This window comes from Haliaeetus leucocephalus, unplaced genomic scaffold, assembly GCF_000737465.1.
Source record: "Haliaeetus leucocephalus isolate CR32 unplaced genomic scaffold, Haliaeetus_leucocephalus-4.0 Scaffold687, whole genome shotgun sequence".
Lineage (NCBI taxonomy): Eukaryota > Metazoa > Chordata > Aves > Accipitriformes > Accipitridae > Haliaeetus > Haliaeetus leucocephalus.
This window is the reverse complement of record NW_010973123.1, coordinates 1,222,006-1,249,850: the sequence shown is the minus strand read 5'-3', so window position 1 is coordinate 1,249,850 and position 27,845 is coordinate 1,222,006. Positions and strand designations below refer to the sequence as shown.

General features: G+C 38.2%; 1 protein-coding gene across 2 annotated transcripts in view; it reads right to left on the bottom strand.

Annotated features, from left to right (window-relative positions):
* Nucleotides 1–27,845, bottom strand: part of PDE10A (phosphodiesterase 10A) — a 378,959-nt gene that overhangs the window by 61,018 nt on the left and 290,096 nt on the right. For both annotated transcript variants that reach the window (XM_010579892.1, XM_010579893.1), the window contains exons 3-5: nucleotides 15,942–15,970; nucleotides 3,971–4,091; nucleotides 1,976–2,025 (exon numbers count right to left, since the gene is read on the bottom strand). In XM_010579892.1, the coding sequence (XP_010578194.1) occupies nucleotides 1,976–2,025; nucleotides 3,971–4,091; nucleotides 15,942–15,970 (200 nt within the window). The remainder of the gene's footprint in view (nucleotides 1–1,975; nucleotides 2,026–3,970; nucleotides 4,092–15,941; nucleotides 15,971–27,845) is intronic.

Sequence of the window (27,845 nt, the reverse complement as noted above, 5' to 3'; positions counted from 1 at the left end):
CTTACTTGGGCACATCCTTTAAATTAAATATGCAAGAGACAAAGTAATCCAAATTAATTTTCAATGACAATTTCTTACAAAAAGTAGGCTAATGCGTTACCATTTAGTTACAAGACTACAAACATGAGTCTGGCCCAAAGCCCACTAATGCGAATGGAAAATCTCACACTAACTTCAAAGGACTTGGGATCAGTCCCTATAATAACTACGTGAAGAACATTCCATTTTGGGAGATGGAGCTACATAGCAGTGGTTAATAAAGTCAATGTGTGTTTTTAGCGGTTGGAACTTTTTTCAGGAAGGAGTTATACTGGGAAGCAAATAGATTCAACTGCCTAATAGGCTATTTAAAAAAAAAAAAAGCAGAAGGTCATGAAGTGCCAAGGCCCTCAAGGTATCAGAAGAGTGGGAAGAACCCCATATTATGCCACACTAATGTAACAGGCAAAACCTCATCATAGTAAGAATTCTCTAGGTCTCAAGCTGTAAAGTCAATTTTACTGTAATCTTTTACAAAGCACGTAGAGATGACCATGCCCAGCTGGCATGCAGTTAATGCCGCTGAAGCTGGCGAGTGCGGTGCATTCGGAACGGATGGTTGCACTTGCTGCAAGCTCCTGCCCTTGGCAGCAGGAGGAAGCTCTTCAGTGACTGTTTGCATCACCCCCCACCCGTGACAGTGGACGCTGTCACCTACCAGTGAGAACCAACGATTGCATTCGCAAAGGATGAACAACATGTTACTTAAATTACACCTCTCAGTGAAAGGGTTATTGAAAAATATATGCTATTTACGTACTTACAGAATTAATTCAGAGCAGACCCAATTTCTGAATAACAAAATGGGTTATCTTTATTATATGAAATAATCATTAAATGAAAAAAAAAAAAATGCAAAACCCATTTCCATTTCTTTTAGGAAATTTCTGTATGGCCCTTCTTCCACACTCTTCAAATTAGACATTATCTTTTTGAATAAGTAAAAAATATTCTCAGGCAAGGCTCAAGTCACCTGCAGGTTTGTACATCTTCAACCCCATTTCCATTGTTTTAAAAATGATGTTCTTTCCCTTTTTCAGAATTCAATTATTTCACAAAGAGCAAAGGAAATTGGCTAACGGACTATACAAAAATAAACTACTAAAACTGGCTGTGTAAAGTAAGGAAACAAAAACAATGAGAAAAATATTTTCCTCTCTAGTCATTTTTCAATAAGAAGAGTTTAATTTGTTTCTTGAACCAATGAAAGACATAAAATTTATGACAAATTGTGATTTTTAAGTTGATGGAACTGACTGAAGTATAAACTGCATTTCCTTCTTGGTAGCCGTTTGAAGTAACTACAAAATCTTGTATATGGTAACTGTACAAATTAATCTGGACAGAAAAAAATGTAATGCGTTCTAAATGCCAAATAACAAACCAGCAAATATTGGACTCGCTGGTATTCAAATTATTACATCAGAAACTAATCCCATTCATAAATTTTAAAAGTGCAATTTATTTTATGCTAACTAAAATCTACATCTGAAATTTACATTACCTCACTATCAAGCTGCAGCTGGCAGTTAACACAAGACCTGATAACATTTAAAAAATAAACAGAGACGTAACTAGATTACAAGAATAGGCTACGCAGAGAGTAAATCCAAGTTAAGTTTTCTGTTTGTTAAACGCAATTAATAATGGGGCTAAATCACAAGTTAAGTTGCTACAGTCAGAGAAACAACAGCACTACTGCCAAATCTTTAAAAAAAATTAAAAGACCAAGGATCTAAATGCAGGAAACATTTTTTTCATTACCACTACGTTCAATAAGTTTCTATTTTACAGAAATAAAGCTAACATAAAGCTAATATTCAGCACTCAGATAATATTTCCTGCTAAATGATGTGCAAAATAAAATATCATTGTCAAATTGGAAAATGCACTTGTAACTGTACAGAAAAGCAGCATCTTAATCCAGTATACTTACATTATTGCATTCTCCCAGGAAATATAGTGCAAATCCATCAGCTTTTGTAGCTGCCAAAGCAATAATAAAAGAAATAATTGTACTCACAGGGGGAAATCGAACTTATGCAAGATCTCTGAGGTGAAACCACAGATTCAATTCCACTTAGGACAAACATCTAAAATTCTAAAGGTGAAGGTCTATTGCTGTGTCCCTTGAAACTTCCCAGACTCTACAAAGTTAGAGGTACGAGGTAATTCTTGTTTTCCCCATTGTCATTTACTGCACTCTAAAAGATAATTAGAAAACAACCTCTTTATACATCTTACTCTGATTCCAAGGCCTAATGTCTGTAAATTCAAATTAATTCATATGACAGCATAGAATTAACATAAGAACATCCATTTACAATATAATCAGCCAGATAGCATTATAACTTCCATGAGTAAAATAAATATCATTCATAGATGGTAAGCTATATTTGTCCTTACCTTAAGATAGAAAAATTATGGGAAGATAAAATGTTGCAAATATTGCCATAAAAGTGTTTCACAACAAACTGTTTGTATTTTCTGCACCTGCCCCATATTAAAATCAGTGACACACACCAGAAAGTTTATACCTGTCAGATTTCTGCCAGATTCAGATTGTTGTATGAAACAGGGTAAAGTCAAGTTCTTTAAAGTCTCCAAAGTTCAGAGTCAACCAACCACCATAACTTACTGCTAAAATGAAAACTCTCAAAATCAGAAGAGGATATAGCAGTCAATGTTTTTTACCCCACTTTACACAATAGACTTTGATACCTTGACTGTAAGTCTGTCTGTGTTTCCAACAGTTAATAAACATTCTAAACAGTAAATGTACATATCTGATACCCAGTTTTTATGAATGGACACAAGAATCCATTTAGTACCTTTCAAGGAAGTGACTATACTTGTGCGTGATCAAATCACTTGGCTTTCTGCATTTCTTTGACAAAAGGAAAAAAAAATCCCACTGTGTAGTTACTTGCTTATTGTCAACTGTGTAACACTAGTGGGAGTTCAGGGCATGGTAATTTTCATTCAGATTTTAAATCCTTCAGCTGTAGTATGTAAGCATTTTGAATTACAAGGCAAATGAGCACTGTAAAGGAAATACAAAAAAAACCATCTCATCTGCTTTACAAGAGAAAAAATGATTGTAAAAGATAAGCAGACCCTGTCTCCTATAGCTTCTCACTTGCTGTGTATTAACAAAATCCAGTCTGATTTGCTGTGACCTGGACATAAATATCCAAATAACCACTTAAGCAAAATTAGTAAACAGAAGTGGTCCTTTTAAAACACCACGTATATAATCCAGAACTATTACTCATCATTACAAAATGATGAAGGAACAGGGATGGTAAAACCTTTCTAAAGGGGTGACAGAAAGCTATACTGAACAAAGCAACTGATACTTCGTATTGAAGTCTCAGTACATCCACTCTGGCTAAAAAGAAGCCAAATTACACTTACATTGTTATTGGGAATGTTTTTGGTTTTATTTTTTAACTTTTGATCATGTATAGTATTTTCTTACCACAAAAGGTACTTACATCACATAGAAAAAAATGGATAAACAACTGACTGTAATATGAGATCACACAAAAGATATGCCCTCTTTCAGTAACATCTCAGTTTTCTTTCAAAAGGAGTTCAAATATGTAGTGATATTACTGATAGATTTTTTTTTACTTTCAATATTGACATTGCCACACCATCATAACCAGAACAGTCTATTCTTTGGTTCATTTAACAGGGGACTCTAATTTTGCAATTGGATACACAACCCTCTCCAGAGACAAAATTCATTTAAGTGCAGTCAGGGATTCACTGAGGGACATAAGGCAAAGTAAGTTCATACTGAGACAACATCCAAAGAAAACACTGTTATCCTTCAATACCTGTCTTTATTAACTAAACCATGTAAGAAATGTTCTGTGCACTGATGCTAAGTAACAGCTCAGAGATGTCTGATTCTCGTTCTTACCTATTTTAATGATGCTGCTCAGTTCATACAGAAGTAGTTGGTTATCTCCTCCTGTATCCAGGCGCTGTTCTATGTAGCTGTTCAATTCGTACACTACACCTTGCATATTCGTATCCTGGTACTGTGGAAGCAAAGACAAGAAGAACATTTTAGAATAACTCAGATATATTTTGCAGGTTTTTAACATATAAATTCATTAAAAATAACACATTGAGATTTCAATGCCAGGTCAATCGCTGCCCTAATCCAGCGCCCTGAACAGCTGGGTCACTGCCAAGCAAGAGGCAGAGCACTCCACTCTGTGCTCCATTAGATGTTTGTTCAAAGGGTACCGAGTAAACCACTGAGCAATTAGTAATCGCCTAAACTCAGCCAAGGTGACAGGACAATGTCTCAAGGAGAAACTGAGAGATGGGACAATCGTAGGTAAGTAACCTTCAACTCCTTCCTTTTAAGCTCCTACTCCACCACAAAAGGAGGGAACTAGCTGCCTTCGCCAGCACCCTCCACCTCAAATTCATGAACCAAATGCCAGAAGTGTGCCAAGCACCAGACCTTTGAGGTGGTAGCTCAAGGAGCTCAGCCTTTCAAATACAGCAGCAATTAACACCAGCAGACTGAAGGACGGAAATTGCCCGAGTCAAAACCATGCCAGCCACTGTGGCCTAGTGGGCCTTTGTTTCAACTGAAGACAGCAGACGAAGCCAGAAAGAGATTACAAATCAGTTAGTTAGGATATTTAGATGGGAGCAATGGGGTGCTGGTTGCCGGTATGATGAAACAGCACGGCATGGCTAAGATCTCATAGGAAAGGAGATGCAGGCTCCCCTCAGGGGCCCAGCTCCACTTGGTTATCCCGTTCCCGAGTCCTGAAACCAAGTCCTGAAGGGCCGATAAAACCGGTAGTAAATGTGCGCGCGTAGCATGACAGCATCACGAACAATAATTTCACAGAAAGCAAAATTTGGCAGGGAGTAAAGATTCATTACCCTGCCCAAAACTGGTAATGTGGTAGCTGAAGAAAGTAATATGGTCAATTACTTACTGAACTCAGTGATGCAGTAAATTACATTGCTTAAACTAAAAATGAAGCTGGTGATATTCAGATGAATTAATGTTGCTTGAAAGACTAAGACACATACTCCTGCTCATTCATACTTTAGAGCCAAATGTAATATAGACCAGACTAACGTAAACAGTACCATGGAAAATGCCACGAAGTTCAGAGCACCACAGCCCACCCACAACTCCCGCGTTTATGTGCCCATATGTATCTCTGCTCCCTACCTCCCTAGATCTTCTCCGCCTGCAACTTTGGCTAAATGTGTACATGTGATGCTTACTGATGGATTAAGCACATAACTTACACAATATATTCCACAATGTAACTTTTATTCCCACTATTACCTTCACGCGTTTCTACGTACAACACACTGTCATGAATACAGAGCATATGGCCATATATTTAGGATACATTTGGCTGCTTCATCTCAAAAAAACCCCCAAAACTCCACCAACAAAAAAACCAAGTACTTGCTGGATAATATCAATTCCCGATTCCTTTAAATTAAGCAGATCTTAATCTCGACTTTAAAATGGCTCCTGAGAACATACAGTCTTTGCCGTGACCCTTTCTTAATACATGGTGTTGTATTAATCTATTGCTCCAGGTGGACATATTAGAACATTTGAGACCTAGGGTGTCCAAAATGTTCTCAATGTGTAACAAACTTAACACTTAATAATTCTTTCTATAAATTGATGTGATGTTTATAAATTTTGACAGCAATGTAAGGTCACACTGCATACATGCATAAGCTGCTGTAAGTCTCGAGTTTACAATACAGCATGCCATTACCATTATTAGCACTGTATGGCAGCTGGCAAGCTTCCATCGACTGTCCTCTGTTGTGTCCCACATTTACTACTGTATGGTTCTTCAAAGGGAGAAACCAATAGCATCGTTTCAAGAAAGTGGAATTTTTATACTTATGATACAGCCCTAAGTAGCCATATAACAGGAAAATGGTGAATGAGAGTCGATATTACTCATACATGTTAACCCGTATCTGCAAAAGTAGGTGTAGGCACATATCCTAAAGCAACAATAACTCATCAAGCACACAGGCAGAAAGCCTTTATCACATGGAAAAATGCCTTCTCAGAACATGGAAATGAATACGTATCTCTTCGCCTGTGATGCACAGTCAGGATTTAAACCAAATCTTCAAAGGTTAAAGCTAATACATTAAGAGAACGCATCATCAAAATGAGCCCACTGGCATAACAGCCGTGGCAGAATAATAACTTTCCCCGTAATCAAGCAGCAGTTCTGCGTGCATAGTAATTACATAATAAGCTATGTGCCCTTTATCCTCACCTCTGCAACATATGCTTGCAAACATTTTTGTAAGCAGGGCAAATCATTGCATGCACCCATGTTACTAAAAAGATGGTAGCTGCATAATACATACAGTTGTAATACAGCAGATTTCTGCTACTGACAATCTGTGGATCCACAACTGGCCAGATGAATAGAATTTGTCCAGATTCACAATTAAGTAATTCTATGACTTAGATCAATCACCAGCAAAGAATTACTTTGTCATGCTGCAAAATGTTTTTTTTTTTTATTATTACAGTGGAGTGAAAGAGGTTTATTTATTTGGTTCTAGGCATTTTAGACTGGATAACCACAATTATGTTTGGTTGAAAAGCCACAATATTCTTTATGAAACCCTGTATTTAAACACTGAATAAGTCATTAGCAAACCTCGGTACAAGCACTGTACAATGCGGTTGCTAATACAGACCCGTGCATATTTAGTGTAAAACTTAATTCAGGAAAGTAATTCCTGAAAAAAATTCAACACACTTGGTGGAAAAAGAATATTTATTTGCCATCAGATATAGCCTAAGTACTGTTTCTTAATTTGTTATGGTAGTTTAGTTTGCAATTTAAACACTATTAACATTCAGCTCCTTTTACTTAATCCATTCTTCCCATTGCTGATTTCCTTCTGTTTAAGATTCAATGTCTACAAGTATTTTGGCACATTTACTGTAAAATTCTGAATTTCAGTGACATTACATTAAAATAATTCTACTGGACTAAAAACTGGTTTAGCATTATCATACTGGCATCCTATTTCTAGTAGCTGCATATATTATGATGCTATGAACAAGAACTAACAATTAAGAAGGGAAATCCTGTTATAAATATTCATACTCAAATTTATAATATGAAAGAAGGACATTTTTGCAAGATTTATATAAAAATATGTCTATGGTTATTTGTCTTTAGAATATTGTGGTGCAAGAGAAGACAGCAACCCATGACAGGTGATTTAAGAATAGTGCTGTGACTTAGTTCTAAACAAAGGGGCTGAAACTCACATTTTATTCCATGAAAGGAGATGCTGAAGTATCAAAGAGTCCGATGAATTTTAAGCATTCATTCAGAACAATTAAGACACACAAAAAAATATTCAAGGACACAATATCTAAAGTAAATTTTATATATGGCAAACTGAAATGAAGATTAATTTCCATGCTTTCATGCTTATAGGGTAGCTGTGCCAGAGGCACTGTATGCTCCTGCAAAAAAGAAAAAGCCCTTCTGCTACAACAAAAAGCCTTCATTAATACAGCACAGGGTCAATAAGTGCCAACATAATCCAGAAGTTGATCTGTTTTCTCTGTAACTTCTTAAAATGCCTTCTGAATAGCAATGAGAAGAGCAAGTTCCTATGTAATACTTACTCCCGACTACAGAGCTCTTTGTCCACAGCAACAACTGCCTGGTTCTGCACCAGAAGCATGTCCTTTTACAGACCTCATAGTGTATGACATTATCATGAGCTAGGAGGAGTTAGAATAAACAAACAGCCCGAATTCCATGCAAAGTGGAGAGGGATGGCCAAATGTACTTTGGGGATGCAGAACTTCACTGGAAGAGGAGAGAAAAAGAAAAAACCAAACAACCCACAAACTGTGAAAGCCACAAAACATAGTGACCGCATCCAGAGACATTCCTCTTTGATGTTGCTTATTTTTCATCTGTAATTTAGGCATCTCAGGCTGGTTTCACAGGATGTCAGGGACAACCACAAGACAGAGCTCTTTGGCAATGGATGCAGGCAGCCTCCAGCCGACCACCAGGCGAGGAGAGCCAGAGCAGCGGCCGCCTGCCAGGAGGTGGCTGTGAAGTCCCGTCTCCTTACAGGCTCGATGGGGAAGGAGAGCTGAGGTGTTTTGCCCAGGAAATGGGAGAAGGTGCTGACCCATCATCTCAGTATGCCTTGGAAACAGGCTTTTGAGAAAGCAGGGCCCAGTTCTTCTAGCAAGCATCAAGCATTTCCTTAAAAATTTTCAAGACTCCTTACCCACCCTTTCGAGTATTATCAGACTGAAATGTAGAGAAGCCCTGGAAAGCAGTATGGCTCTTCATAATCAGTGGTCCAGGTGCAGCCCCTGGGGCCATCCCAGGCTTTCCCTGCTGTGCCGGAGGAGCTGGGAGGCGAGGGCACTGCCTGACCCTCACCGTTGTGCAGGCTGGCTGGACAGGGCGTGCGGTGAGGACGTCGGCGGTGCTGAGCAAGCTCGTGACTTGTACGTGTTGTGCTTAGTGCCACCCTATCCATTTGCAAGGCTCTCTAGAGGCGGCAGAGGGGCCACACCATGGGTAGGTGTAGGCTATTCTGTTCCAGGGCACTTGAAACTGAGGCCACAAATCTGAGACACGTAAGCAGACAAAAAAACTCCCAAAAACCAAACCAACAACAATAAAACAATACCAGCCTCAAAAAGCTTCGTGAGATCAAAATTATTTTCTTAAAAAACAAACAAACAAAACAACAACAACAAAAAAACCCCACACAACAAAAAACAGTTCAGGTAAGTAGCAATTCCCGCACCAGGATTAGGATCCATCGAGACAAACAGAGGCTCTCGTACGGAGTCTCAGTTGTTGAAGGGTGCTAAATCACTGAGAACAAAGGATGTACGTAGGCCAAGGAGATTGTATATAGACACACGAGTTTAAAATGCCTATTCTCCCTTTGGTTACATCAGATAGTAATTCAGATAACCAGCTAGTACTTCATTAAACCACCAAAATTAATCTGTCAATGACAGCATCAAGACTTGCAGATAGTGAATCCAAGTGATTCTGCACAGCACTTCATACAAAACAATGTCCTTAGGCAGGGACTGGATTTCACCAAAAACACTTGAGATCTGAAATGTGACAACAACCTGTACCCAAACTTCTTCAGACTTCTCTTTAAACTGACAGCTACTCTCTTCTCTATGAAGCATACTACAGAACATAAGCAGCTGCTAAACCCAAACTGACCAAAATCTCCGATACACCTCCAGCCAACACAAGTTTTCTTTCCTATAAAACTATAGTCTTGGCAACAAGAATCATCAGGGAACAAATTTAAAGATGAACTAAAAAAACCTTCAAATAAAAAAAAAATGTGCATTTGTTTGCAATCTTAACGGTCTGAACATTTGCTTGACGTTTGATGGAGATGTCAATCTAAACTATTTTGTGCTAGGTATGCTCTTACTGGACCAGAAGCATAAATAGACTGGTCTTATATATGTAAGTTCTCAATGCCAGTCATACCTGCTTCATAAAAAAAAAGAATTCCTAACAGCAACACTTTTGTACTTCTTAAAAACAATCATTGCAGTCACAAAAATAAATGAACAAACAAAATTGTTTGATGCCTCTTGTTGAATTAGATCAGCTTTCCCTTCCTTTCAGGTAGAGTTATGAAAAAACCCAGATCCACAGTTACCACCCTGCTTTAAGAGACTTGTTCTACATAATTTTCCAGTTGTTTACATAATTTTCCAGTTGCCTCCATATCTTCTGTGAAGATCATCAATACTCAATTACTGTATCTCTTTCAGAGAAATACTATATTTCCTTTAAGAATATTGGGACCATTACTTTATTTGCCCATGTAAGAAGCAGATTTTTAAACTGAAGTAGAATCTTGCCTCTTTGCTTTTTTTTTTTTTTCCCCTCCCCCCCGAGGGAATGCATAACTAGAGAGGAACATATTGGCAACTAAATCCAGTCCCTTGCAGACAAAGGCAACCATGCAAGAGACATCTTGTTTAAAAGTACCTAGAACATTCGTTCCGTGTGTCACTACGCTTTACTGTAATGACTATTCAGACATCTAATTTAGGAAAAAAAAAAAAAGGGCAAGACCAGCAAGTATCACAATAGTCAATAGTCACCTACTTCTTTAAATGCAAGAAATTATTGTATTTTAGTTATAGTAATGTTACTGCATTTCTGATGACCAATGCATATAAAGAAAGAAATGCTTGTAATAAAAAAGCCAAAATATTTAATTAAACTGATAACAAAATTGGGAAAAGGACACAAACTTTTATTCAGGTCATTTTTATGTGTACATATGTTAGGTTGTGTACATGTTTGATATGTATGTTCACGCGTACTGCTACCTTCTGTAGGCCTGGTACTTTCACTGGCTGCGATATTTTGCATTGTTTAGCTGCACTGTTGGCTAGTTCACATTTGCATAGAAGGTGGTGCTTCTTGTTTTGGGGCACAGATAACTAAGAAATAACTGTGTCATAATAACAGTGAAAACACATCTAAACTGCACATGTGAAGAACCAAAAATATGGATCTGGATTTTGTTCCACACAAAAAAGAACAAAAACAAATAAACCAAAAAAACCCACAAAAACACCACCAAAAACCCCCTACAGATAGGGAATAAAACTGCTTGCTTGCTTCAAGGTGGAAATGCTGAACTGAAGGATGTCAAATCCTCAGACTGAAAAACAAAAGTAGAGAGAATGTGGTAAGCAAGCTTACCGTGCACAGCGGGCTTTCAGAGGAGCAGTGAGCTCGGAGAGGAACCTCAGAAAAATCTCTCTGCTCCAAAAAATGAGAAGAGGTAACCGGGGTTGGCTGGAGTAACCAGTTTTGGACACTGGACACCTAGACACTGGAAAGCAAGAAGCTATAAAGAGCAGACTTAGCTGAGGTGATTAATTTTAACACTTGTATAGAGCCTCGGAGAAAACTGCTTCTTCACGCGTTTGTCTGACACCTATTCTTCTTGTTTTGACTGGAGAAAACATGGGTTAGAACTTGCTCGGTAAATAAAGTTTAGCATTGCGACACTGTACGCATATACTGTATTTATGAACGGGCCCTATTATGTCAAAAGATGCAAACCAGCTCTCACTCTGCACAGAAAGGGTTCACTAAGTTTGAAGGCACGCGTTTCCCAGCCTGTTTACGTAGCTGATTTCCAAGCCTTGGAAAGGTGGTGAACACCTTCCCTAGGAGAAGCTTCTTGCCAAACAGCCCCTATTCACTGGCATCCAATTCTAACCTTTCCTTCAGCTCCTTCCCTGTCATCAAATGGTAACACTGAAATAAATTGCTTCACTAGTAATAGGAAAAATACATAATACAAAGCAAAGGCTTGGCTTAGGAGAAAAGAACATTATGATTATATAGAAGTAACCATATAAGCTGTTATTAACTGTGAGGCTCATAACACTGTATGAATATCTCAATTATATCACCTCTCTGGATTATATAATAAAACAGCATAATGAGCTTCATTTTAACTTGACAAGGCTGAATGCTGCTCCTCTTTTTAAAAAGCTTTTTATAAAAGCACATTCCCTCCTAATACTTGACTTGCAAGCACTCTAAAGACATCATGTACAAAATTAAAAATAAACTTCCTCATTTTCCTACCACTGTTGCTTATCACTACCACAGTATCCACAAGATTTTCTTTATAAAGAAATCAGCTTATCCAATCATCTTCTCGTGACAAAGGGTGCCATGCCATTTGCATCACTTCTAAAGGTTAAGTAGATATGTTTGTTCTAGTTCCCCTAACTTTTTGATTAATTTGTCACAGTCTTCAGTTCTGGGACTGTGCGAAAACATTTAAATCCTACCTTTAATAAGGAAATACTACAAAGAATGAGCTTGCTTTGCCAACGTGTCATCAAAACCCCAAACTTTTATTATCAGTCGCACGGTGAAGATACATGCAATTACTGCAACTATTTGCTGAAAACACACTTGCTAACTCTGTAACTGTCAGTGACATCCAGAGCTGGGTGCTAGCTGGTGCCAAGGCAGCTGCCAAAAGCTCCAAGTCCAAAAAGGGGAAAGGAGAGGATTAAAGTATTATTCCTGTTTCCAAGAATAAAGTACTGTAAATGAGCTAGTCGCTTGCTAGGTAGTAATTTTCTGGTGTTTATATGGTAAACTTCTGCAAAGTGAATTGCTGTTGGCATCACGGACTTTACAAAGCAAAGGTACTTGCCAAAAGGCAGCTTCACTGGAAGTATTGTTCAAGTAAACATGGAATAGAAAGTCATTAAGCAAAATGAACAACAGCTAATTTCGCTGTGATCATATCAGGAACATTAAGTATTTTTGTTTAAACTTCAGAGTCTGAGGTACAAAAGAGCACATGGTGATCATGGGAAACTTAGCAGTACATAGAACAAAATCCTGGCTATAGTTCATGTAGGAATGGGGTTATTTTTGCCAACTGAAAAGAATAACGTCTCCAATGCACACTGTTTTCACAAATACTGTCAAATTTATCTTTAGTCTAGATATACATGAATACATATGCGCTTTGTGCTCCAACTCACACTCCTCTATTTTCGTTCCTTTTGCGGATAAACCAGCAAAAATAAAGTATAAAATTCAGCTTAAGTTTTCTTCATCAAAATAGTTCAATAGTTGGTTTTCTTTGTGAAATCCCTTTGCCCAGAAAACCACTTCTGTGGCTAGGAGGGATGGGATCAGCCAAGACACATCTGCACAGTAAGTAAGCAGAAGAGACACCATTTCCAATGAGGTTCCCAATACTACATCATATGAAAAGGAGATTTTTGTCCCCAGTTACATATATTTCATAAATACTGGAATCTAGCATGCAGAAAAAAGTTCACAGGTTCACTCTTTGGTCACAGAGATATTCTGTAACCAGAGTTGTTCTTATGCCAAAAGCAGCCTACAGGAATCGGGGAACCTTTGGTTTTTTTCTTTTCCTCCCACCTGTCAGCTACTATGTCAGGCCAATCTAGGATATACTTACACTTAACTTCTGACACCAAAATATTGATGAAATTGCCATTAGTAGACCAGATTTAAAAATAATAAATTTTGAAAAACTTCTTTTCTATTCTACATATTTCAAAATTTAAAATATGTGGAAGGATTCTCCTACTCTCTCCTCGTTTCAAAAACATGTGATGTAATGCTGATAACCAAGGTTGCTACTTTATTTTCATTTTTCTAATAAACTGCTAAAAATGGCAAAAGATTAAAAATGCAGTTTCTATACAACAGCATTTTTCAGAACTTCCTCAATTTTCAAAGTGTGGAACTGCAATACAAACCCTTGAAAATACTGACATTTCCTTCCAATAATTCAAGAAGATTTTTTTTTTTTCCCCCAAAAAATCTGGACACCATTCACCCCACTGCATTTTGCTGATAAAAAGAAAAAAAAGGCAAGTGAATAAATAGTTCAGTATTTAGAGTCCCTAGAACCTATAATCTTGTATGTTTATAAAGAAAAAAGGTGAGGCTTTTTTTGAGGAGAAAGGGGTTAAATAAATTTAACAAAAAATATCCTCCCCCAATTTAATTCTGTTGTCGTGTGTAAGCACAACAGAAAAGGAGGCTACTGAAGCAACTGATACCACAGCATATGACTATGAATGTTTTAATGTTTTCACTCAGCCCCACATTGAAAGATGGAAAAAAAAAATATCCAGCGATGAAAGCCAGATTTTTCAGCATATTTCTACCTTGGTTCCTAACTAATACAATGTTTTAAAACAGTTGGTGATTTAATTCCGCAATAAATTTCCTTTCACTAACCTTTATTTTTGCTTCTCTATGATATAAGCTGCTTCTTGCAGACATTTTCAGGAATTAAAAAATGTAACAATGACTTTAAAACTCATAATTCTTCAGTGAGAATGAAATGTCTTTTTGCCTGAAAAACATTACTCACCTACAGAACTTTCCTAATTTAAATTCTAATTTATGTTCAGATTTTAATTAAACTGGCATCTGTTTGAGCTGCTGCTGAAGAAAGAGGATGTATTACAATGGTGTACATTATATACGGCATTATTCAAAAATACTATAAACTAACAAACGTGTTCATTTGTAGTATGGTGCATTACTGAGTGCCCTCAAGTACTGTACTTTAAAAAAAAAAAAAAAAAAAAGTAGTGTAACACAGTATACACACCAAGTCCACAATGACTGATAGCTAAAAAAAACCCAAGGGAGAATTCATTTGCTTAAGAACATCTGAAGTATCATCTGCAGCTCACTGACTGCAGGACCTGAAGTGACAGCCCATCCTTCTTCAGGAAAACCCCGAGTCACGTCTGTGACTTCGAGGGGCTGAGGTGGCTGGGACCAGCGTGTTTGAGACGGCGGGGGACACTGGCAGGGCAGACACGGGGGGGTTCAGGGTTCCAGACCTTGCTTTTTTTTGCTTTAAATAGCTCAGATGTGGTAACCTAGCTTTGTAACTCCATTTTAGGGTTTTAGGTAAAATGTGAATCTATTTACCAAATCAGTGACAATTAAGAGGAACTTTCTTCCACAGAAATAATTATGGCTTCTGCAATTTTTAGGCAGATCTTTAATTCTTTTGAAATCAAAACAATCTATAGAGATATACTAACAACAATAATCTTTGGTTGCACCAATAGGTATTTACTCAACTGCCAAAACTGTTGAATACTAAGGAGTGACCAAAAATTGTGTTATAAATTAATAAATTACTATAACATATTAATTTTCACCTAAATTCTCAACACCCGTATACATCCATAGCACATCACATATATGGAGAACTTCTGCTTGCATAAACTCATTTTAGACATCGTTTAATCTCTTTTTTGTAGTCTCGTAAGAGGTGAACTTCAGTTCCCCCTTGTGCCAGCCCTCTGCCAGCCTGTTTCTACTCCTTCCACACCCTAGCATTTTCCAGAGGACTTCTACTGAGAGCAAGACCTCCCAGACGGCTTTTGCAGTCTTTCAATCAGCCCTTATTTTTAATATGTCTGACACTATTGTCTTTCTCCTGGGAACATGACATAGTTTAGGCAAGACATTCAAGAAGAGGACCAAAACAGGACTATGATTACACCTCAGAAAGCTTCAAGTAGCTCCCTCACCTTACATGAAATGACATTTGGGTGCTTCAGGCTGAGTGGACATATCTGTGGGCAACAGATTGTCCTGTACTGATCTTTTGCCATTCCCAGCAAAGGCACTAGTTTCTAACAGATCCCCCTAACTAGTCCTCAACCACGGACTGATATACTGCAGGACACAGTGTCGATCAGATGTCAGGCTAGAGTTGGGAATTTATTTCTGAATATGTTTTTTAAGATTTTACATTACACTTCATACAGTACACTGCAAAATATTTCCCATTAAAGAATCTAGCTTAACTGTATGACATCACATCTCAAAGGAAGGTATTAGATGGAGCATATTCCTTCCCTCGTTTCCTCTTTACGCTTGCCATCTCTTGAGGCAGTAACACTGATTAAATAGCCTGCTGTTATGCTCGAAGTCCCATGATTTTCCTGGTTTCCATGAAGTACCTTTTTAAAAGTGGATCATGAAAATTGCACTGTAAGAACTCTAAATTTGTAAATGCAAAATACCCCTTTATTTATTTACAGCCAATCAAGTGTTCTTAATACTTATTTTCCTTATTAACTTTTCTCTAGTCAGTCAGTACACCAATTTTTTTTTCCTCTGGAGACCCACTTATGTCCTGGGAATAGAGTCAAATCTTGATCAGAGACTGCACAAAAATCATCCCAAGTGAACAGCGGGCCTCAGAGACTACACTTCTTTTTAGAAAGGAGGGAAAGTAGCACTTACCCTGCTGACTTCTTTAGGCGTCGTTTCATCTAAGAGGAAACAAAACAAACAATCAGGCACTCAGGGAAGTTTCTAGACTGAATGAAGAACAAGATACACACTTCAAACCATTTTTGCACCGTTGTACAAAACTTCTAACAAGGTTCAGTAAAGTAACTGAAATATCCTGAGACTGGTGTGCATTTACAATCTTTTAAACTTCTAAATCTAAAAGTGAATTAAAATTAGGATAAAGTATTCAGGACTTCTGTCCTGACTTAATAAGAATACGAAGATTCCTACATTTCATAAGACAATTCACAGGCCAGCTAAACCCATAAGTCCTATATTATTCTCCTCCATTTATATTCAATTCAGTAAGACAATTGTTAGCATTGCACAGTCTGAGAAATAAAGGCTCTTTGCTACCAAGTATATGCCACCAACATCCTACATAAATGAACAAGTTCGTGAGTAGACTTAGACTTTCTGTTCTGAAGATCAAAGATGCTATTCCTGTTGACTTCTTTGGATGTGGGAAAAAAAGCCTTGTGACCATAAGACTACAAGAATATCACTGATGTGATCTGGCATAACACGTTAAAAGCTCATAGATTACAAGGGGTTTTATATATTTTTTTATTTATTTATAAATATATATACACACACACACTATTATGTTTTGTCCTTTCAAATGTAAGCAGACTCTCATGCATTTTTTTGTAATTTAAACACGTAAAAATAAGTACAGGTACAATACCAGAGCACTAGCTAAAACATTGAGTGATATTTCTGAAAACAAAGGGAAAACAGTTATACAGCAAGAATGCATCTGCCATTTGGAAACATGGAAACATTTCCAACTTCCAGTTCAGTCATACCAAAAGCAGCTTAAACACACCCTTACAAACCCCCAGTTGGTTAGCTGTTTCTGAAAACGTGAAAGGAAGTATTTGTAACCTCTTACTTGATACTAGCAATCAAATCACTATGCTTTGCAAATTAATTTTAAGTCACCAAATAGATTGAATCTCACAGAGAAAGATCGTATGTTTATATTTGTGGCCCTTTATTTACACATATTTTGATACATCTCTATTGAGTGGATTTTCACACATCTCTGTCAGATACAGACATAGTATCACCTAGGCTGCTTAACAGTACACTACATTTTCTCCAAAATCAACCCCAGGTGAAAGAGGGATCTCAAGACTCTCCTTGAGAAGGGCACATTTACAAGTATTTCAATGTTATCACCAGCAAAGGCTCTACATATCTTGCCATTTAAGATGAACTTTTAAACAATAAAGCTAGAAAAAAAACACATTTTCTAGAAAACAGATTTCAAGACCCAATTTCCAATGAAAGAACACCTGATAGTCATACAGATTTCTCCTCAAAATTGAGTGACACCAAGTAAAATAATATATTTTACAACTAGGAGTGATGATAAGTCATCTCTTACCCCCAATTAAATGATATACCTGTAATTTACACATGCAGAACACAGCGATAAACTTGGTTGAGCTATTTAAGGTAGTTCTGTTGTTTGCAATGCAATGTGTAACACATACTTGACAATGTTCAGTGATCACAGAATCTTCCTTGACTGGACAGATCTATATACCAGTTACAAGAACAGCCAAAGTTAAGACTCAAATCCATCTCCCCTACCTTATTTCCAACAGTGAGCAACAGAAGATGTGAACGACAGAAAACCAAGTGATAACATGATGACGCTTTCCCTGGAGTATTCTCTCAGTTTTCAGTAACCAATGGATCAAACGTTTCTTGAATCAGTGGTGATATTTTTCTCTTTAAAAGACTAGGATGGGGTTTTCTTCCTCACACTTTTGGGGGGCAGGAGGGGTGTTAGATTTTGTTTGTTTTTTAAACCTGAGCCATCATCCTTCAGCATTCACTATGTCCTCCGAGTTCCATGGTTTAAACACATATTATGAGAAAAACTACCCATATTTTCTTTTGAATCCGCACATGATGACTTTCACCTGACACCCTCTATTCACTTTGTGGAGCCTGTGCTTCTACAAAGCTCTCAAACGAGCCCTTCTCTGCTTCACACCCCGTCAGAACCTTTCCTGGCTGGAGAAGTCTGGTCTGGTTTGCTGCTGGTGCCAAGGAAGCCGCTCGGCACTGCTGGTCCCTCGCAGCGCTCCTGCCTCCTCTGTCCCACTGCATCCTGCCGGGATGGGAAGTCCTCAGCCACAGGCAACACTGCAGCTCAGGAAAACACGATGGGGACTTAAGCAATGACACAGGGATGGATTTAGGGGTCTTCTCTCTGCTTGAAAGGAGTAATTCCTAAGATTTTAACTGTTTCTTGATGTTTATTGAACAGTGGGCTAACATTTTCAAACATTTCTATTTTGTAATACCAATATCTCTCTCCAGAGCATTAACAACTAATTAAGAGACCACTACTGTATATGTAAATTTAAAAACATCTTCCCCCATGTAAAGCAGTCAGCATTTATCAGTATTAGCTTTGTCAGCTGTTTTGTCTCTCGGTCACTCAGTACTTTTAGCACCCCAAATAACTTCATAACCTAAAAAAAATATATTTTGTTAAAAAATCTAATTTTTCAAATTACCTTCAACCCTGCATCCTTTTACCCAAATCATTTATATATATGCTGAAAAGCATGGGTAAATCGTAAAATCATACTAGTGATCTCCCTCTAATCGAACAAAAAGAATTTATTGTAACATAACTAGTATAAATGACTACCATCACAATCCTATGGCTTTCACACCATTGCAAGACATAACTGCCACTGCAATTTCCAAGATGTTACAAATGCCATCAACCCAACATGGAACTTCCCACACATATGTAATGCTGTGCTTAAATTTGTATAACATGAGATACACAGGTGTCACTCACTCCTGCCTTGCGATTCATTGTTAATTCCTTTAATTACAATGAAGGAATCATACTTTTATTAAGAAGTTGTATAGAGGTATGAAGCCCCTGTCCAGGTCAGGGTCCATTTTGCTGGGTACAAGACATGAACACGGACAGACAGTCATTACATCAAAGAGCTTTTGATTTCTTTCTGTGAGGAAATTAAAAGAAATATGCCAACAGATCAGGAAGGAAAAAAATAACACCTATGGTACTCAATAAACATACGTTTTATGGAACAATTATTAGAGACAATACTTTTTCAGAATAAAAAACATATAATCAGTATGCCATTTTTTTCAGAAGAAAGGAAAACAAAGTGTTTGGGAAGTCTGGTATTAGAACTGTACAGATAAAGTTTGCAATTCAGGGATTATGAACTGGTGGGAAAAATGGAAGATATTTTTAGGGGAAGCAGGAAAGCAAAAGATGAGGGGGAGAGGGGAAAAATAGCATCAAATACTCTATTAATACATCTAGATACAAGTTAAATTACCACACAATGAGCTAGAAAATAATTTTCCATATTAAAAGAAACCAAAGGCCTAACAAGAGGCCTTCCCCCCCCCACCCCCCCCGCCCAAGAGTAAAGGAAGAAACGTGACCCCATGAACCGGGAGTGAATCAAATTGTTTTTCTGGAGATGCAGTCTTTAAGGCCCAGGTACATGCCGAGCAATAGGATGCACGTCCACCTCAGTGCTGGCACCACTTTGCTGTGGTTTTATCCATAGCACAGAGTACAAAACTTCCCTTACAACTTAGTTTCTAAATGCAGGGAAAATCATTGGAACAGCAGCTTTTCCCACAAATTATTTTAATAGCCAAAATACAGGATTGGTTAATATATGAAAGTAACAGGGGGCTGATGAAAAATACCCTCAATTTGCATACTCCTGTTAATTTAAAAGCCATGAATTCTGTTTGTTTAAAAGGTACAAACACAGCGATCTCTTATTTGTAAATCAAGTTCCACCCCTTTAAAATATGAAGCTTTTAAAGAAGCAGATTAACCATTAAAATAAATTCAGAGACATTAAGTACATCAATAAAGAGCAGCTTGCTATAGAGTTAAATCTCTCAGAAAAATTCTGTGCTTGAATATAAAGGTCCCCATTATGGCATATTGCGTGGGAAAACAGTCAGAGAGGGGAAAGTGTCTTATTAGTGTCTGCACTGAGGGAGATAAACACCCTGGGAGAAAGCAAGTGTTTGTGAAAGAGATCATACAAATGCTCCAGCCACTAGAAACTTTGCAGTTGGAGTTCCCTTTTTCTTTAGACATCAAATACAATCAACCACGATACATGAATAAGTGTCACCCTCTCAATCCCATTTGTTGGTAGTATTGCCGTTCACAGAATTTAGGAGGATCATATTAATTTTTTATGATACCTGACATTATTAACACAGAGTAGTACAAGAAACGTGTACGATTTAGTTCTGGCACTCTGAATATGCCAACATTCTTCTTAACAGTTTCAAAAATGAAGTGATGAACTCTGGAAAAGAAATCACTCTACGCGCATACATTAACTTAGCTGTACCGCTCGATCGCGGCTGTTGCGAGCTGTATTTTGAAGCCCAGGATCCTCAATGTGGCCTGATGCACGCCGAGGTAGGCAGCCAGCAGCAGCGCGATGGGAGCAGCTCAGACGAGCACACGACCCGAGCAAGAGGTGATTTTGTCCTCCAGAAGCACTAAGCATGCATCAGTAGCCCAGCCGAATGCCCTGGTTTAGCTGATGCTGTAAACTCCGTTATGTTCATGTCTTGTTAATTTGAGCATAAACACGCAGATACCACAACTGGAAAAACCAGGAACTGTGGAGAACCGAACTAAATTTCAAGGGCTTCCCCATCTCCGTACACCAAGTTTGCAGAGCAAAACCCTTGCAGCAGCAATGATGTTGTTCTACCCCACCGTGAGCTGGTTCAGCCCCCTGAATGTGCGCAAAAGGGTTCATTTTCTAAACTTTCAAAACCAGGTAACTATCCCAGACCACAAGAATAAAGTTAACTCAGTTTTACCTTCACAACTTTGCAAACATCGCTATTTAAAAAGCTCTCTTTCAGAGGTTAGTGACATTGGGAAGAAGCATGGAAGGATGAGAAGAGGTCTGTGATAAGATTTGGGGTTTAAGAACAAAATTACAATTTAACAGACCTTTAATACCCCAGCTTTACTACCTATATACTTCTAATTAACAACTGCACAGCACACTACAGATATGCATAATAACTGGGACGGTAATTAAAGACAACATCCATCTGGGAAAGCTTCTATAATAAACCAAGACAAATAAGATAGAAAGAAGCAGAAAACAAGAAAGGGAACAGACTGAAAAAAAAACCCAACAAACAAACCCTCCACAGAAAGTTTGGCATTTGGCACAATATACACGAGGCTACGTTTAGCTTGGTTTGCGGTTCTCTTTTTTGGGGGGTTGTGTGAAGGGCTGTTAAATTGTGTAATAGTTCATTCAATAGGAAAAACTCAGATTTTATTTTACATGTTAAAAAAAATAAGCTCATTTCATACTTGTCTTTCTACACATGCTTTTTTTAAAAAAAAAAAAAAAAAAAACGTGAATGATCTTCCAACAATTGCAAGATGCTAAGCCAGAGTAGTCACAAAGACAACTTTAATGCAAAGCAAGCTTTCAATATTTCAGATATGACACTCTGACTTATCAAGGAAGCAATAATTCTAATGCCTAGTTAGTTTTATCACAGGAACTCTTTTGGAAAAACAACATCGCACTTTCTCCCTGGTCTTACACTGTTCTTTGTTCTACGTAGTTAAGTACTACTGCTGGTCCACCACTGTCGTTGACGACAGCAAACAAATGCTTAGGATTAATTCTGTTTATGAGAACACAGATAGCTGTACAGTCACATTTTCCCAAGGAACGTTTTACCACACAGCAGATGTCAGATTGACCTAATAATTTTTCTTTTCAAAATTTGCTTTAGGCTCCTTTTCCTTCAGCTAATAAGACACAAGTTGTTTGGAATGCAATTAGACTAGCGTAAATATCTTTGCTGCTTTTTTTCCCTTGAGAAGTGTCATACACCCACATGTCAATAGAAATTCCACATCGATAAGCGTAGACTGGTTAAAGACTGATTTCACCACCATGAAATAAAGTTTACCGGGTTTAATTTATTTCTGTGGTAGAATGGCGTCAATCAGATGAGTTGTCAGTCTATTCTAATTGCTATTTGCAGCCTTGTTTGAGACGCTCTGCAATCCTTATTTTAGACACCTTGCATCTAGCAGCTTGTGTGTCCACTGAATTTGTAAGATCTTTCAAAGACACCTTAGCTGAGGGTGAGTTTCCTGAAGCAGTGATATCACACATATATAGCAGAAATGCTAAAGCCGTCATTCAAAAATGTTCTTGCTTCTTACGGCACAATCTCACTGAAAGCACCTGAACAGCTCTCCTAACTCTCAACTCTCTGGATTTATTTCAGAATTCAGAAGCACTTTTAATGTTACTTCATAGAAAACTAACATAGACAGTTTGTTTAGACATAGACTTAGACATCAAAAGGGAATATTCATTAGTATTGATCCCTGGTGGCACACTAGGTTTCCTTCCTTGAAGCAGAACAAAACATGAATTCTAGCCTTTTTACATCAACAGTAAGATCCACATTTTTAAAAGTCCCTGAAAAAGGATGCTCAGTTTTTCCTCTTCTTAAACAACAAAGTAACATGGATCAGAAAAAGTTAACTAAGTCCCGAACCAAGACTTCATTGCAGACGGTAAGCAGAGAAACATACTGTCTGCCAGGTGTCCTATAATTTTTATACACTCCTTTACATATAAGCAAACAGGGCACTACACAAAAAAGAAGCCAGGAGACAGTGCATCTGACTTCATTAGAGACACCTAAATGTTTGGATGCTCATTGTTTTCTATGGCCTTAGCCTTCACAAAACTGATGAAACATCGGAGCAATTTTGCAGAACAACGACCAGAAAACTTCCAAAAGGGACCCTCTGAAAGTATCACCAGCCCTTGTGAGAACAGAAAGGCACATGGAAGATCCAGATTTTGCTCTTGTTTCTGAAATCGCTTAGCAGTACACAGCATACTGATAGCTCTGCACCTTCTGTATCCATGGACAAAAAATTCTCAACTGTACACTTGATGCAGCAATTTAGGCTAATCTAAGGAGGGTATTTCCACAAAATTATGATCAAGAAAATTGCTTTATAATTAATATAGATTTACCTTCTCACTTCTGTTTAAAGAGTGGGAGGATGGATGTGCCTCTGAACTTGTGGAATGATATCTGCCTCACATCAGCTAGAAGTTTTATAAAATTCCGTAAAAGTCTCTCAAGTTGAATACACCAAAAAACATGTTGGAACCCGGTCTCTGACCGCCAGGAAGAAACTTAATAGTTTCCTGCAGTGAAGGTACTTCACCAAGTGTCATGTTTTAACCCCAGCCGGCAACTCAGCCCCACGCAGCCTCTCGCTCACTCCCCCACAGTGGGATTGGGGAGAGAATCGGAAGAGTAAAAATGAGAAAAGTCGTGGGCTGAGATAAAGACAGTTTAATAGGTAAAGCAAAAGCCGCATGTAATTAACACATGTAGACTTTATGCGTGATAATTACACTACGTCAACTGCAGACTTTAAACCACGACAGTCCTTTTTGGCACCCAACGTGGGGCTCGAAGGGTTCAAGATAACAACAGGTTTGATTGGAATGAGCTAGATTGAATTTATAGCTGTTATTGCTGTTGAGCTATTAATTTGCAGGCTCCTGTGCTTGCCATGGCGCTTGCTTGCCTCACTGTATATTAGAGCCTAGTGCTCGTTAGTGGCTGCTTTTTGCTTTCGCTGCTTGCTGTACTGCTGCGTGGTATGGAATATGATCTGGACTATCCCTGGGGTCAGCTGTCCCAGTTGTGTCCCATCCCAACTCCTCGTGCCCCCCCAGCCTCCTCGCTGGTGGGGTGGCGTAAGGAGCAGAAAAGCCCTTGGCTCTGTGTGAGCGCTGCTCAGCAATAATGAGCCTAGCAGCGTAAAGTCACATGTAAAGTCTACAATTGTGTTTTATGGTAATTAGCCTATGACTTCATATCCTATTCAACACAACTGTTGAAGAGAGTGTTAAATTGGTTAGCTCATCTATCTTATCAGTCAATGAGGTGCAATCATCATTGTTTATTACTGGAATACAGCCACTAGACAACGGGCTGAAGAGCATGTATAACAACTTTGGATTTTTTTCATACTTAGCAGTTTACAGCTACACCTTTTTGCCTGTATCTAACACTTTTCTTGCCTGGCACTCAATTTGGTTTGGCATTCACTGCACTAGCTGTTGCAGGCAACTTTCTTTAAAATTGATTACGGGTCTTGCAAAGATGTTCGGTGAAGGAAGTCTCTCATCCAGTAGTAATACAATTTCAGTATCATGCTTGTTAAATCAAACTTGATTTTCTCCTATTTTTTGGTCCCAGAATCCTGCTGGTTGCCAGGTATAAGGTATCCTTAAATTTTACTGCAACTGATGTATTTCAGAAACAGCATTAACACTACTAAGCTGTTCTCTCACTATTCAATAGAGCTGTTCCTTCACTTTTGAATGTGTTTCAAATATACTGCACAAAGGTTGAAGTTTTATTGTGTTCAGCAGGTGCTTTCAAGGAGAAGGAAAAAATTACATCCCTGTTGGGTCAAATACTACTCAGTCATATACCTTAAGCAACTCCACTGAAATCAATAGAACTGCTACAGCAGACATTGGAAACCAAAAACGCTTTTATATATTCAATGTTGCGGCATTCCTGTTATGCATAGCGATCCAGGGCTGAAGGAGATCATTAAAAGAGAACGCTACTCGAAGCAGGTCCTACAAAGCTCCAACAACCTGAGAAAGCCACATTGGATCTTGTTCATTGCAAGACATTTGGATATTTGAAAGACGTATATTATTATGCATACTCTTTGGACCCTGCTGGCCCTGTTGGGTTTGGCTTGTTCATTCCTAGTCCATGAATACCTCTTCCTGACAGATAAGCTGTCTGGAGGATTTTAAGGAAAGGCGCTTCCTCCTCCTTCCCCAACATCTGTATACGGCCCATCCTCCCCTCCCAGCGCTGCAAGGCAAGGGATGGGATCCCAGAGCGCACACAGCTCGGTGCCACCAAGTTCCCATCCCTGGCATGGAGTGAGGCTTCAAAGGTTTGCTGGCCCAAACAGGCCAAGAAATTTCAGCAGGTTCTCAGCTTCTGGTGCAGGAAATTCGGCATAAGGCTCAGTGACAGCAAGAGACTATAAGAAACTTACACTTGTCGGGAAAAACATAATCTTACGCTTACTTTGGGGAAGAAGAGCATCAAATACCAATGCATTTACTATACTTTTTCCTTTTAATTATTTCTATTTTGTTCTCATCCCTACCTTTTTGTTTACTGTATTCTCACCTCTTTCTGTTTAGAAACATATAGGAATTTTTAAGGGAAAAACATGTCCATGTAATAAAATTGTAACGTATCACACTCTTATGAAGTTGTTTCAAAATCTTCAGATTCCAGTGTTTTTCTGCTATAGAGAATCTAAAGTAGAACAAGAAACTTTGCAGCCTGCCCAATTTTCTTGTTTCCGTGTCTCTGACTACATTGAAAACAAATGTCGTGTTACTGAACTTTGCAGTAAAATCCTCAACATCTGCAGAAAAATCGAGACTGAGCAGTCTTCTCTTTAGACCGGCTGACAAATGAAACAAAAGAAAATGCCCCCGAGGAAAAGTTTGCTAACGTCAACAAGGGTAAGGGATCATTAGAGCTTGAGATGATAGGTTACCACATGGGAGGGTGTAGTGATCCGGTGTGAAATGTATTTACGTCAGGGGAATCATTTCAATCCCTCTGAAGAAACTCTACTGTAACTATAACATACGTACATTTGTATTAGGGATGTATTTTATTTATTTTACCCAGGAGACTGAAAACTGAGAAACTGAGAAACTGTTCAAATTAATCTGGATAATACTGAAGACGAAAAAGTGACAGAATAAAATTTACAAATTAAGCCTTTTTGCTTTTATGATATTTTAGCTGATTTGTTTGTAATCATAATCAAGCTCTCGGTGTCTGTGTGTTGAGTGTTACCGAATAATGATGTGCAGATAATTCAGGACTTCGGTGTCTTTGAAAAAATAATATGTTACACTAACAGGATAAACAGATTGAAACCAAGAGAAGATTGAACTATTTACTACATATCGGTACCACCACCATAAGTGAAACATTTTGCTTGCAAGGAGGAGACTATTAGAAAAAAAATAATTATAACTTCAGTGAGGGTAAATGAACAGAATATGTAACTACAAAATTATAGATAGCTCTCTATGAAAGACAATGACAGTACCATCTGAATTTCTAAACTAGACAGTTTTACTATAAAAAGATTTATAACGACAGATAATTATAAACCACAGGAATTATACAAGCAAAAATAAAAAAACCACCCACCAAAATCTATCTTTCTGGCTGCTGAACAACAACAACAAAAAAAAATCGAAGACATGTTGTGGATTTCAGTATTCTTACACTGACTTTTCAACAAATGCAAAATTTTAACTCTCCTTAGTAGCAGGTACAGTTTTAAAGATAATAGGCCAGACTTAGAAAAGTTTTCAGGCAGCGATACGTGCACTAGGATTTCCAAAACTCTCTAAAAGCTCAAGTGAGAATGATAATTCACTAAGTGGTAGGGACTCAACCACTTGTGACCCTTTGGCATCAACTTAAGGCTCTGCACCGTGTAATGGATCTCTGATTTAATGCGTGAAATAATTGATGAAGGTGAGCTTACTAAAAAGCAACATAAAAAATGTGACACATACCAGTTGTTCCTGGCAGAAAACAAGAATGTTCCAAGTGAAACTCTCTTTATATACCTCTGATTGCTCTTGTGTAAACCTCGAGGACACACTGTGACAGCCAACATCAAGACACTTCAGCAACTCAACACATCACAAAGTCATGGCACCTAACAGTCCACATACATCGGGAGTTATGGTCATTAAATACCTCGGTACATCAGCATCCAGATTACTCAGTCCTTTTATCCACAGTGGTTCCTCTAAAGAGATTCCACAAAAAACAAAAAACCAACCAACCAACCAAAAATCAACAGGCAGAACCCAGTCCTCAGTGGACTGATGATTTTCTCATTTCTGAATACACCTACCAACACATCCTCACGCTCCACTACGCAAACAAATCTACTGCATACCAACTTTAAGCACCAAAACTTTGACACAGACTTCAGACGGAGCACTGACTGTACTATCAGGCACAGGTGGTTGCCCCATCAAACGGATCTAGCTGACCAAAACATTCAGACATAAGCAAAGGAGGTAAATGACAATACCCCTGCAGTCAGGAACATGAGAAAGACATGGTGACAGAAAGCATCCCATTTTTAGAGGTTGCAAGGCAAACGAGCCTCAGACACACAGCCATGCGGAGAACAGATTATGCTGGTAGTTTCAGAAGGAATTCTCTGCTCACAGCTTACCTGACAGATAGATATCAAGGAACAAGGAAAAAAAATTGTAGAAACATCCAAAAGAAAACTGCAAAGACAGATGTACAAGCTTAGAGTGAATGAAGAACTGGATGTGTTCATGCAAGACCAAATTACTTTCATGTGCTTTTTTATTTAACTAACAAAATCCAATGCAGATGGTAAATTAATTGAAATACTAATAAGAACTCAGGAAATATATAAAGAAATCAGCTGGGAAGCTAATAAACTATATCTAACACAGCAGTAAGAGAGAGTGGAAGTACCACTTCTGTCAGTGGAATAAAGGGAACCAGAGCCAACCGCACCTCTTCAGCATGGCTGAAGTTGCCACCTGCTGGGATAAGGAGCTGTGTCTATCTCCCAAATTGTCAATCTAAGAGAACTACTAATGATCACACACTGAGAGCAGGCAACCAAGCGAGAAATCTACT